This window comes from Alligator sinensis, unplaced genomic scaffold (assembly GCF_000455745.1).
Source record: "Alligator sinensis unplaced genomic scaffold, ASM45574v1 scaffold159_2, whole genome shotgun sequence".
Taxonomy (NCBI): domain Eukaryota; kingdom Metazoa; phylum Chordata; order Crocodylia; family Alligatoridae; genus Alligator; species Alligator sinensis.
In genome coordinates, this window is record NW_005841992.1 from 1620453 (window position 1) to 1634900 (window position 14448).

General features: G+C 42.9%; 1 protein-coding gene across 3 annotated transcripts in view; it reads right to left on the reverse strand.

Annotated features, from left to right (window-relative positions):
• Positions 1-14448, reverse strand: part of SERINC5 (serine incorporator 5) — a 55956-nt gene that overhangs the window by 25301 nt on the left and 16207 nt on the right. For 2 of the 3 annotated variants that reach the window (XM_025201383.1, XM_025201382.1), the window contains exons 3-4: positions 4375-4553; positions 3992-4074 (exon numbers count right to left, since the gene is read on the reverse strand). In XM_025201383.1, coding sequence (XP_025057168.1) covers positions 3992-4074; positions 4375-4553 — 262 coding nt within the window. The remainder of the gene's footprint in view (positions 1-3991; positions 4075-4374; positions 4554-14448) is intronic. The other variant, XM_025201384.1, reaches the window with a different exon arrangement.

Here is a 14448-nt window from a genome sequence, read left to right on the forward strand (position 1 = left end):
CAATCTATGAAGTGAAGCCACTAGACTGCCCAAATATCTTTAATAACCCTGTAGAGTCTATACAGAAAATGCAAAAAAAACCCCAGAATAACAGTCTGGCTTTAAATATAACAGAGCTGACTGAGGCATGAGGTTGGTGCAGCTCACCACACTTTCTAAACAAGCTTTTAGAACACCCAAAGCTACTGACCCAAAGAATTTTTGTGGGGAGATGGTTACTATATTTAGTGAGAAACTACTGAAATCCTTGTATGTGGTGCAAAAAACCCTGGAGTCAATTTATTGATGTCCTAAACCTTAAATTTTCAGGGAGCTCAAGGCTGAAAATAGCTCTTTATATTTCAATTCCAAATACTAACTATATAAAAATAAAACTCATTTATGTACACTCGTAATACTACACTGGTCCAAGACACTCCCAAAGACAACCAAAATCTTTACAGTCATTTTATGACTGGTTTAAGCAAAACTGATCTGTCACATATGTGATCAAGATAGTCACTGCTCACCACAACAGCCGTACCTTGATATTAGCTAGAATACCTTGTAAAAGAAGCAACAGCCCACAACCAGCCCAGACTCTTGATTTCTGTGCAAACCTCAAAGGCTTCAGAAGAAGTTTGAGCAGTCAGGCAAGATGGGCATCTTTACACACACTCTGGGGTAAGGGAGGGGCACACTTTAATTAAAGCAGCTCTCGGGAGCCACTCTAATTAAAGCACCCACAGCATCTCATGCATTCAGCATCCTTAGCTTCAAAATGGCAGCAGGGACACTTTAACTAAAGCTTGTTCAAGTGCCCCTACTGCCATTTTTAAATGCGGGGATGCTGAATATACATAATGCTGCAGCTGCTGGAGCATGCTAATTAGCACGCTCTAGCAGGTTCAATTAATCTAAAGCATGTGTCAGAGCAGGCATTAGGCCTACATCAAGTATACTAATACAGGTATGTTGTCCGATCTTTTTTTGCTGAGAAGTTTGATCCTTAGACCATCCATGAATTGCTGGTCAATTAACCTCACTAAAAACTTATAACCAACAAGAGTGTTAGCAAGTTTTAGCTGTGCCCAAATGTTGTATTTTATTATGACAACCAATTTTTACTTATAAAAATGAAGCAATTGCTGATGTTTATATAGAGGACATTATATTTTATTGCTGGTACAGAAAAGGCTAGATTTTGGGCTAGTATGCATGCATGCAAATCTATGACAAAGGCCAAGCAAGAAGTGCCCACATCAACAGACTGACCAGGCAGGAAGCAGTAGCAATATGTATTTTTAACTAGGAAGACAGATGGGGAGGTGTGACAGGAACTTCCTGGGGAGATGGGGCAGGGGGAGACCTCAATCAAAAGAGCTAGCATGTGCCAGTGTTTACACATATCCCCAAAATTAATTGAGAGAGAGAGAAAGAGTGCGTGTGGAAAACTGTTTTGTGCAGAAACCAAGACCTATGCTGGAGAAGTTCCTTTTCCTGTTGAGCATGATTTATTAATGGTAAAGTTGCAGTTTTTGCAACACTTGTATAACTGGAGAAAAGTAGTTCCCATATTAAAATGTGGTTTTCAGATTATTTAGGGCCCTTGTGCACATGACAAAATTGCCCCTTTTAGTGCTTTAATTGCCTCACAGTGTACATGTGCAGCAGCGTATTTTGATTGAACTGCCTTTTGTACATTGCAAGTAAAACACATCCCATGTATTTTAGTTTCCTACATAACAATTTACAGTGATACATCTGGAGATGGTGCAGGGACAGTGCACAGGGTGCTGGAAGCCCAGGTGTGCTCAGAGAAGATCAGGCTTGGCAGGTTTCCAGCACCCCATGCACCATCCCTGCCGCCTTCTCCAGCTGCCAGCACACCCAGCCACCCTCCTGCAGTCTTTCCCACACTGCCCCAGGGGCAAGCCAGCCTGCTCCCAGGTGGTCCCAGGCAGCAGGAAAACGTTGGGGATGGTACACAGGGCATGCCAAGCCCAAGGTTTCCTGAGCATGCCCCATCTTCTAAAGCCCTGTGCACTCTTGGATCAGGATGGGTGTGCCTGCAAGCTGGGGCAACACCCTCACAGCTAGTACCCTGCCTGGGCCGCCCCACTGAGGAGGGAAGCATTGGGCCGCCCACCACAACTCAGGGGCTGTGTAACCCAGCGGCAGCTCGCACAGGCAGGCTCCATCAAGAAAAAAAAAAAAGTAGCGAGGGGCCCATTCCTCCCCCCACCGCGGGGCCCCTGCGCACGTCTCCCGCAGCCAGGGAGTGAGCTGCCAGCGGGCCAAGCAGCTTCTGAGCTGCGGTGGGGAAGGAGGGGGCCAGTGCTTCCCTCCATGGTGGCGGCACCCCCTGGGACTACCCAGATGGGCTGCTAGTGGGTGGGTGCTGCCCAGGGGTGCCGCAGCTTCGAAGGGAAGCACTGGGGCCCACTGCAGATCTCCAGCAGCCTGCCCCCCAGCTACAGGGGAGGGGGGAAGGATCAGGCCCCTCTGTTTTTTGTTGTTTTCTTTCCTTTGGCGGAGATGCCTGTGGTGGGGGGCATGAGCTGACAGGGGCTATCACTGTTCCATCACAGTGATGGAAGTCCCTAAATTGAAATGGTGGGTTTTTAAATTGACACAATTAAAAACCCACCATTTCAATTTAGGGAGAACTAAACCCCCGACACGTGTATAAGCACCCTTAGAGTGCTAGAAAGGGTCACTGCAATTACAACACCATGGAATCACACCTGTCTACAAATACTTTGTAGTCCAGCGTTACGTCTTCCACGCAGTCAAACAATAAGGAACTAGGAATATGCAACCAGGTTCAGCCTTGTGAATGGATGATTCAGGGATTAGAAGCATCAAACAATCTGCCTTAGAACAAATGTAAATTAAAAAAACAAGCTAAATTAAGCAGTTTAGCAGATGATCCAAGATTTTTGGGTGGGGGAGAAGGTTCCTGATCTGCTCAGAGGTGCAGACACAAATCTAACAATGCACAAAACCAGGGACAATTAAGTTTTGTTTTTTGGTTATTCAATGGACAGACAGAAACAGAGTTGAGAAGTTGGGGGTGGGAAGGAAGGAGAAAAGTGACAGGAGAGGTGATTAGATTAATTAGATTTGAGTGAGTACTGAATTGCCTCCTAAGTACCAGTCCTTACATACAAGGACACAAAAACCAGCACAAGAGACATTATTGTAATTTGGCACTATTTGCACTCTTCTTGAGCCCTCAGCAGCAAGTCCAAGCACACAGAGAAGTGGGGCCAATTGTCTGGGCAGGTATGCCACACATCAGTCCTGTACCCTCTGAAAGATACTCCAATCCCCTTCCCACAACCGACCAGCTGCTTTGCTTTCTGTTCCCTGCCTGATCTGCCACTGCGCTGCCTGTATCCTCCATGATCCATCCTGTGCCACACAGAGACTGCCCTTTGTCATTTGTGGTACCCCTCCTGTAGGTCAACAAACAGATTGCAAGATCCTTCACATCCTAATCTCTGCTGATTTAGGAATGCTTTGTTTCACACTACATGACTTGCTGCACCATACTGGGAATAAAACAAGATCTCTTTGCAGCAAGCAGTGTTATCAGCTATCTTATGATTATGACAGAACTAATTATATAAGTTGGACAAACCAAAAAGCTGCTGTATGCTCTTAAATGACTTTTCCTCCTGCTTTTGTATAAAAAGAAAGCTTACAAAACAGCAGAGTTTTGGTGTCTTGCTCATGTAATCCTTCTGTGCTTGGGCATAAGACCTCATGTTAAAAATGTCTTTTACCACACACACACACACACACACACACACACACGGGGGTAAAAATTAAAATCTTATATAACTAAAAGCCAGCCCCATCCATTCATTCAGCTATTGGCACTGCCATTACTTCACTCTAAAAAGGGAATGCAGCTGACTCCAATTATCCATGCCATAACGCTTACATATAAGCATCCACACAGTGGCTCAGAAAAAGTAAACTGTAACAAAGGAGATGATCGTACCATCAAGAAACGTTTTCTGATCAGGAATGAAGAAAGCTCCTGAGCACATGGCTACCAGAACTAGAAGCTTAATGAACCAGAACCTGAAAAAAAATTAAAATAAAATAAATAAAGAATGAAGAAGAATCAAAGTATCAGAAAAAATACAAGTTTTCAAAGCAACTAAGTACTGTCTGTCTATTCCAGATAACAGCTGTACTTTTAGAGAATCCTCTGTGCTATGTGGAATCAAATCAGCCTCTACCAGGCTGAACACTCATAAAACTCCTATGTACACAATAATACACACCTGTTGGATGTAAACCATTACAAAAAACAGAAAAGAAAGGTAGTAGGATTTTAGGAGAGAAGGGGGAAAAAATAAGCAGACAAACTAATCTTACCCATTGTGAATATATGCTCGGCAGCTTTTGCTACTGTTGATTCTGATGGTGAATAAAAAGAAAATAAAGAAGAAGCACGCCATTCCAAAACAGACTTTGTACACTGCCGAGTACCCCACCAGCTTCTCGCATGTTTCACCTGCCTGGAGGTGTTTGCACATCTCCTCATAAAAAGGAATCTGAAAAAAGTAACAATTTGACATAACACAGGTCTTTCCATAATTAAGCAAGCTACATTAATATAGTTCATGTGTTGGACTTAAACATGGCAAACTACCTGCATTTAACACAGAAAAGCTAGGTTTTAATATCTCTGAAACAGTCTTGGTTACACGGGACATATTAGGTGAAAATGTAGGATACATCAGCCTGGAATAGTCTATTAAACTCCCCTCAAATGCACCCTTTCCTCTGTTGGTGAAATTGGCACCTTAATGCCACATAAAAATAAGTTACTAGAAAGGTAGGAAAATTCCATCCTTTTCCCGCAACTTATTAAATATTTGCCTTTGAGGCCTTGCCCTAACTCTAAGAGAAAAGCAAACAGCCACACAGATTGGCTTCAGTCTCACCACACTGGTGTGCAGATGAATACTCAGCGAGTGTCTTGAAAAGCAGATTTCAGTGAACTTGAATCCACCATGTACCATCTCTCTATGTAGCCTGTATGCCACCCCCTTACTGTCAGTGCAGACCCCAAATAGAAACATTTCATTAGGAAAACATCATCAGTTGCAAAGAAAAAAGATCCCTCTATCCTCAGAGCCACCAGTGCATTGGGAGAAATCATTAGCTCATCTTTCTTACCCGAACAATATAAACATTATGAAAGTGAAGACATTTGCCAGGAACAAACCCCACATGCGTCACAAATTCAAGCAACAAAATTTCAACGCGTGTCCAGCCTAGGCTAGTTTAAAGTACAAGACATGACCTTGCGAAACATACAACGGTTATAGAAGATGCACCATACAGAAAAACAGCACAGCTCGAAGGTTTTGGCTTATTGTAACGGAAAACCAGATATGCAAAGTTGGAAAGGGAAAAAGACTGCATGGTTTGATTCTCGAGAGTTGTGCCTGTCACAACTGTCACACTATGGCTAGATGGCCATCTGAGCCAGAATGACTTTAGTCAATGTAAATCTAATATATAAAATATGCAAGGCAAAAGCTTACTACTATGGGGCCCCCGAGTGCTTGCTCTGGAGAGTCACTCCTATAAACCTTCCCACTGGTGCCAGTTAATCAAATTATAAGATTGATCAACAGAAGCTGAAGGCCAAAAAGAACATGCAATAGAACATGAATTCTTTGGTCAATTATGACAATACGGAGTTAAGACAAGAAAAAGGAGGGGGTTTTAGTGTACTAGAAACAAATAAACAAACCAAAGAAGGATTCTCAGCTAGGGTAATTGGCCTATTAGTGACACCCGTCTTCTCCGAGTCTTAAAATGCTGGGGACATTTCGGAGACTAGAAGTGAACTACTGTTGTGCAAGCATTCCTAAAGGGTAAATTGAATGACCGAAGATTGTAAAGGCCTGTCATTCCAATACCAATATCAGCAGTTCCACCGCTTTACCTGGGATTGGACAAAGAATTAAAAGGAAAAAGGTATAGTTAAACATCAGTGAACATTGTTTATGTAAAACAGATCAGTGTCAAAGCAAAATGGTTTTTAATGATGTTATAAGTTTGTTTGATAAAAGGTATAACAGAATTGATGAAGCAGAGGTCTGTAAGAGATCTGACTTAGTACTGCTCATCATTTTAAGAAATGAAATATGTGCTTTAATGGGTTGTATGATGATCTTTGTCATAGTAAAAACAGAATCATCATTAATTGGATGTTTCTAGTGAGGGCTAATAGGCATCAGTTTTTAGCCTTATGCTGCGTAGAATTTTTATAAAATGGTCTGGAAGAAAAATTACAAAAGGTCTACAGTTGACATGGACTGCTGAAAGAGAAATGATTATAAGGACAAGTCGCTGATAAAGTCACTTGGATTCATTTAAGTTGTTTGGTTACGTCCAAAGTCACATGTAGGAATAAAGAATGCATGTCAGCCCTACAGGATAGAATACATATTTTAGGAAGACAGTAGAGGGGGAGGGGGGAAAAAAGCTCTGGGAGTTACGTGTCATATTGAATGAAATAGTTTGAATGCGTGTAAAGGTTGCCCATTAGCCAGTTTCAGGAAGAAGATAGGATTTATCTCCTTATCTAGCTCATTGTTTTGGGGCTACGTGCAAAATGTCCTAACTTCACTTAAAGCCTTAATTTAAATTGTATCTTTAGAAGTCTTTTACAAAGAAAGCAAATATCCTGAATTCCGAGACATCAAAGCCTAAGGTCTTTTAACCAAATTGCAAAGAAAAGGGTATTTACAGTGATATGGAAGAAGTCTCCCCAAGAGTAATTTAAAATGCTCAACAAAGGTAATTTCTGTTGAGTAAGATCTGAGCCCAAATTTGGGAGTTATGATAAGTTGAGTAGGAGGAGCCCCACTGACGGCAGCTCACTCAATAAAAACCTGTAACTTACTGTCCCAATTTGGAGGTGACTTCACTTGCAGAACAACGAAGGAAGAATCGCAAGTATAGTTCGGATTAGATTGATCACCTAACCCAACCTCTCCGTGAACACGAATCTCTTAGTTCACGCTGAAGCCGCGGAGCACCTGAAAGGGACTGAAGGAAGGGGACTTAGTCCTATCACTGCTGAGCCCAGCTCATTGAATCGTATTGCTGAGGCCAGCCCATTGAACTGTACTACTGAGGCCAACCCATTAAATTGTACTACTGAGGAATGAAACCATATTTTGGTATTTGGCTTCTCGGAATTCTAGGATTGTAAGTATATTATGAAAAATAATAGTATTGATTCAAATTTAACTTTTAGTTGTAATTGTAGTTGTTTTTGTAACACTAATTCTTATAGCATTGTTTGGGAAGGAAGTGCATTCGGAGCATTGTTTCTGATATATGTAATTATTGTGTTCTTAATGTTTGTGGTGTTTCTTAAAGCTAAGCAGTGTTATATACGTAGCAAAGAGTTTTAAAATAAAATTGTGTTGTATAAATTAAGTGTGTAATCATTGTGAAATCGTGCAATCGGCTAACTACTCCCCCAGCCAGTGCATCAAAACGAATCAGTAAATTGTGTGGGATTTTCTCTATTCCATAACCCACTAGAGACATTACGGTACTCCACTAAACATGAGCTCCCAGTGAGATGCCACTGACAAATGGCTAATATGATCCTTGAATGAATAAACAGCAGAATACTGAGTGGGAATAAAGAGGTAGCCATAGCTTTAAGTATCTTCCTGGAAAAGGTATATTTGAGGAGGGCTGTTCAGTCTAACAAAGTTATAACAAGATTCACTGGTTGTATGTGGAACCTAGACAATTCCAACAAAACACTGTAAAAAGGAAGAATAATTAACTATTGGGATAACTTTTGGTTATCCCCCTAATACTTAAAGTCAAGACCGAATGTTTTTGTAAAAGATATAATCAGTTTAAACAGAAGTTTAATTCAGGCAAGTCCCACAGCCTTTGTTACACAGGGCTACATGATCACAATGGTCCCCTTCTGACCTTCTCTCTGAATTCAGTTCTCATCTGGCAGAGTGAGGAATGATTTGTAATGCACTGCTTCAGCACTTACATTTCTCCACAACTCTACACTGCTCACAGGAATTAACTCTGTGCAGGACCTGAACGCTGCACAAAATGGTTAACTCTGCCAAAAGTTTTCCTGAACTAGAACAGGCAACAAAGCAGCAAGCAGGAGACCTAGGGGAGAGAATGTGTCACTGAGCCCCCAGCCCTCTTGCTGGAGTACCGGCCACAGGGCCAGGATACAGCAGTAACTATTTCCTGTCCCTCTCAGCAGCAGGCCCAAGGACAAACAAGGTCAGATACCTGTGGCTTTCTGCCAGTGTCATTGTAGTACCTGGTTTTCAAATCCCTTCCACTTCCCTACTTCCCATTCCTCCAGTACCTGGCCCACAATTGGTTTTGCTATTTTAATTGCCTAACTGCCTGGTGTTTGCTTACTAACATGGATTTGCCACACCAAGGGTGGCCAACCTGTGGCACTCACCTGTGTGTGGCATGCAGCAGATCAGGGAAGGGATGGGCAGCACAGCAGCAGATAGGGCAGAGGAAGGGGATTGGAGTGGCACTTGGGGAGAGTGCAAGGCACAAGAGGTTGGGACCCTACTGTGCTACACTCTGTACATACTACTTAATTCTGTCAGCTGTCTGACTACCTGTTTATTTGAAGTTTAGTGCCTTCGACACTATCTCTCAACCCATTCTCATTAAAAAATTAGCCAACTGCGGCGTCGATGCCTACAGTCAGATGGGTTGCAAATTGGGTGGAGGGCCACACCCAGAGAGTGGTGGTAGACGGGTCTTATTCGACCTGGAGGGATGTGGGCAGTGGGCTCTGTCCTTGTGCCCGGCACTGTTTAACATCTTCATCAGTGACTTGGACAAGGGGGTGAAAAGCACCTTGTTCAAATTCGTGGATGACACTAAGATGTGCGGAGAGGTGGGCACACTACAAGGGAGGGACAGGCTACAACTAAATGTGGACAATTTACAGGGGCGGACGGATGGAAATAGGATGGGACTCAATACTGACAAGTGCAGGGTACCGCACCTAGGGAGAAAGAACCAGCAGCATACCTACAGGCTGGGGAACTCCCTTCTCATCAGCACAGAGGCAGAAAGGGATCTTGGAGTGATTATCGATTCCAAGATGAACATGGGCCACCAATGTGAGAACGTGGTCAGTAAGGCTAACCGCACCTTGTCATGCATCCACAGATGCATCACGAGCAGATCCAAGGAGGTGATCCTTCCCCTCTATGCGACGCTGGTCAGGCCACAGTTGGAGTACTGCATCCAGTTCTGGGCGCCGCACTTCAGGAGGGAAGTGGACAGCATCGAGAGGGTCCAAAGGAGGGCCACTCGCATGGTTAGGGGGCAGCAGGGCAGGCCCTATGAGGAGAGGCTAAGGGACCTGAACCTGTTCAGCCTCCACAAGAAGGCTGAGAGGAGATCTGGTGGCCGTCTACAAACTTACCAGGGGAGACCAGCGGGGAACGGAAGAGTCCCTGTTACCTCGAGCACTACCAGGAATGACTAGGAATAACGGCCACAAGTTGACTGAGAGTAGGTTCAGGCTAGACATCAGGAGGCACTCCTGATGTCTAGTGCCTTCACAGTCAGGGCGGCTAGGATCTGCAACGAACTTCCAAGGGAAGTGGTACTCGCTCCTACCTTGGGGGTCCTCAAAAGGAGGATGGATAATCACCTTGTCAGGGTTGTTTGACCCCAGCGCTCTTTCCTGCCCGTGGCAGGGGGTTGGACTTGATGATCTGCTCAGGTCCCTTCCAAACCTACCAACTATGAAACTATAATGTTCCAAAGTACTTACTTACCTATTTAGATTGTTGTCATTGAAGACAATAGGTGAAAAACCCTGTAATGGATTTTGACTGTTCCTGTGGGGAATTTCACCACCAGATCTGTGTGTGGGTACAATGATACTGGCATAGCTATGCTGGTAAGCTCCCTCTTCCAGCACCATACCTAGACTCCTGGCAGCTCCAGGCAAACTTTTAGTATCAGAACCCCATTTGCCAAAGATAATGATAGTAATTGGACAATGGAAAAAAAATACCATTTTCGGGCCCTTTTTCTGTCCGGGCCCCGGGTAGCCACCCAATTCACCCATGCCTGTGTCCGGCCCTGCCCCCTTCTCCCCCCCCCCAGTAGAAAAGCCCTTAGCCTGTATGTAAAGGTCAGGCAGGGAACAGAAGAAGGCAGAGATCCCAGAAATGGCACCGCAGGGCAGTAGGAATGGTGAGTGTGCTGAAACAAAACAGGAGACTGAGACGTCAGAAACATTAGGAAGCAGCCTGAGGGAGCAGTGCCAGTGAATGCGATGGGCAGAAGACTGCAAAGCAAAAAGAAGAAAACATGGGAAGAAAAGCATGCAGGGTGTCCAAGTGGGAACCATATTACTAAACCTCTCATTCAACCCTTTGATATCCTGACTCATATACCCCTGTTTTTTGGTCTTAGTCTGCAACCTTGCTCCCCAAAGTCTAAGAGCATAGGGCTGGAATAATCTATCTTTAAAAAACAAAACAAAACAAAACAAAAGAAAGAAAGAAAGAAAACATCTGCTGCATCAGTCCCCTCCATTGCCTCTTTCTCCTCCATTAGTTCAAAAGTGAAATGTTTCAGATCTTTTAACTTCACCCATGAGTTAGTCCTTCCCTCTCCAAGGCATAATTTCAACCCCATGCCTTGGCTCCAGCATGACCAGACTTTTCCTTTTACTTCTTGCTCAAACAATCCTGATCTTTCTCCCATGCTGCCCTCTATGCTTAGAAAAACTCTCAGAAATTCAAAAATCCACTCTTATCTTCAAATGCTTCTAAAACTCTCCTGAGACAGTATTTATAAAATGTTGTCAGATAAAGATAGTGAACTGAGACCTCTACTTGATCACTTTTACTGCCACGTATCCTCATTCTGCTCCACTGGAATGTTTCATCCACCTGCTGAGTCTCGTCATGACCTAGATTGTGAGCATACTGGGGCATGTTTTTACTGCAAGTCCACACGGTGCCTTGAACAACGGGCCCTGACCCTAGATTAATGCTTCTATATGCTACTGTGAAACAAAACAATCAAATAAGCAAGCACAAACATTTGTTTTACTAGATAGACCACATTTGCTGCTGCCCCCGCCCTGACATTTTTTTAGATACCAAGTTAGAGAGATTCTGTTCCTAAGGCAAATCATTTACTACAGCTTCAGACTTGGCAAACTTACGGCCAGGATAGAAGCCAGGCTGGCAAAGAATTCAGATGGCCATGAAAAAAAAAATCTCCCAAAAGAAAAAATCCAAACCACTTTAAATATGAGCTAGTTTTCATGGAAGAATAAGATTCTTCTTATGTGAAAAAGGATGTTCAAAATGGTCTTATAAGTATCTGAACTCTACACAGACAGGGTAGGCAGTGAGTCATATGCCATGCAGGTAACTTAATAAGACATTAGACCATGTCTGACCATACATGAGAAAAGCTGCTATTTTTACCAGATGGTTGGGCTACACAAACACTGATTAACTAGGCTGCTTACAGCCCAATTTCATAGGTTGCTGAGCACCTGAAGATCCCATTGACAGCAGTGGAAGCAACCTCAGAGCCTCTGAAAATATATACATACATCTATTTGTACATACACATACACACTAAAATAAGCTCATAATTAACACATTGCAACTTCCCAATCTGGACAGATTTGAAGGTACACTCTATTTAGACTGGGCTGAATTAACTGCTGAAGCCTTTGATCTTTAAACAGCTCAGAAGATAGATACTAAATTAGAGAGGAGTTAAATTAGAGCAAGCATCATCCAGATGCTTCATTTCTCATTCAAAGCCATCAAATGCCCTAAATTAAGAGAGCAATTATCTCTCCTCTTCATACTAACAGCCACTCCTTTGTGCCACTTCTTCCCACTGCTGTGTGCCAGTGCTGAGATTTCAAGGCAAAGATGTGGAGAAGAAATTTGGCACTACTGATAGACATACTGTTGAGGGCTGCTTAGAGACCCTGAAGCATTTTCCTGTTTAGATTAGAATACTTGCTGTCAGCAACACAGGCTGTATTAAAATCATACTAACATAAAATATATTTTTCTGTTTTTTATCTTTTTTATGAATTCGTATATTGTCTTTAGCACATTTTGATTTCTTAGATTCCAGCAAGTGCAAGTCTAATTCCTGCCAAGTAATTTCAGTATGAAGATGGTGCACATGCCCTGATAAATTAGACTGACTTGAAAGTCATTGAATCAGGGACAAACATTATGGCTCCCACACCTAATACAAAGTCTAAGCAATCAAAGCAGATGCAAAAAAATCAGCCTACCACCTTGAACAGCTGGTTCACCTGGCAAGCATCTTCACCCAGATGTGCACTTCTTGGGAAGGCAGCTGTGAGAAAAGTTTGCTGCAACACTGATAAAGGGCCCCTTTTTGGACTTCTGCAACCACCTTACTCAGTCAGCAAGGCAAACTTGATGCTAATTTGATTGGGGAGGAGGGGAAAAAAAAAAAAAAACAGGCAGATTCCCATCATGTGTTACTTGATTCAGAAAAGCCTAACAAGGAACAGTGAAGGCCCAGAGAAGGGACCTGGAACCCCAAGGAGATGCTGCTCACTACTAGAGTGCTGTTCAGGAACTGGGTTACTGTGGTAGAAGTGTACATATATTTCACTACTCTACTTTTATTGTACCTCTCACATTATTTAAAGTGACTAGCTTTGCAACTCTTGCAAAATCCATGCATTTGGATTTTCAGGTATTGCATGTTTATAAAGAGGAGGCAAGGACAGGGGAGGTTAATTGCCTTTCTTGTTACAATAGTTTAAATAGAATAATGTGTTTCATTTGGGTACTGGGGGCTGAAGGGGAGGATGAGTGGGTTGTGTGGCCAGCCACAGCCCCCCTGTGAAAGATGGAGGTGCAGGCTTGGAAGGAATATTAAGGGAACTGGGGGTACGGAGACTCCCCTGGTTGTGATTCATGGGAGGAGGCATGGGAAAGTACGGGAAGGTGTGGGTGAAGCTATGTTTTTGTTTTCTTTTATGGAGGGTAATACAAAGGAGTTGGGAAACAAGGTTGGGGAGGGCAAGGGGGCGAGGGAAGGAGGGGACACTCTCCTAGGGAAGAGGCATTGGATCGGAAGTGGGTGGAATAGATTGCTTTTGAATTTGGGGATGCTGGGTGGGGGATGCTTTGTTATATTTTCTTATATTTGATTCCATCCCTATAAAGTTATTTTATCCTTTATTGTAAGCTCTTTTTCCAGAAGGGTGGCATATAAAAGAATGCCAGTGAGGTTGGAGCTCTTGCAAAGGATACACAAGAGCTACAGAAGAGTTTAGGGGGAGCCAGCAGGATGTCAGCTCTCAGGTGGTGGTGAGGACAGAGGATTAGCATACAGTCACCACTTAAGAGACCCAAAATCAAAAGCAGTGCAAAGTTTATAAAACTACATGGGTTGATTGTACAAGCCCAACACATCAGCGTGGTGAATTTCCAAGCAGGGGTTTACCAGAGCTGTGACAGCAGCTTGCAGAACTATTTTAAACCAGAGTCTCCTTGCTCTTGAGGCTTTAATTAAAGGTAGTTTGATCTTAACGATGTCTACTGTGGTTAGCAGCCATGGGAACATCATGATTCACACACTTGACTAGGAATGCCTTCTTATCAAAGGAATCCCATCATTTTGCATTTTAGTACCCTATCGGGAGAGGGTATAAAACCATGCTGATTAGACTGTAGTTTGATAAAACTGTTAAGTTGTGTGCCTTCAAAGAATCAACTTTCCCTTTTCCTTACTATTAAACCAATCATAACAGTATAATGCATCTTCACACAAAACCTACAAGTAACCTATAAAAAGAATGTTTGAGGGGACAGAGAGAACTTCTCATCTAAGATCAGAGTCCACTTTGTTTGCTCTTAAAGGATCCTTTTAATTTTCAGTCTGAAAAAACAGCAAAAGGGCAAAGCATTGATTTAAAAACCAAAATGAGGCAATCTTTCCTAGCAAGCCTTCTCATTGAGAACAGAACATTTGCTAAGTGCTAGATGACTAGAGCAGTTTGTTGCTCTATCAGATCACATGATGCAAATAAAGCTGACTTTATAGAAAAGCAAAAGATTGTTTATTGAAATGATTTCTACACAACAAAAGAAAGGAAGTCCATTCATCATTCTTATTCTTTCCCATTATAAAATACATTGCAACCATGAACAACTGAAGGTCAGAGACAGGACATTGACATTTGTCTCTGTAGAGGCTAAAGGACTATTTGTTCATTCTCAAACTAGAACAGTGACAGTGCACGGTGTCACGTTGTATAGTGGACTAACATCCGATAGAGAGCCCAAGCTCCTCCAGTCCTATTCTCTAGTTCAGTACTGCATTTCTTCACAGACAAATACCCCCTCCCCCAAA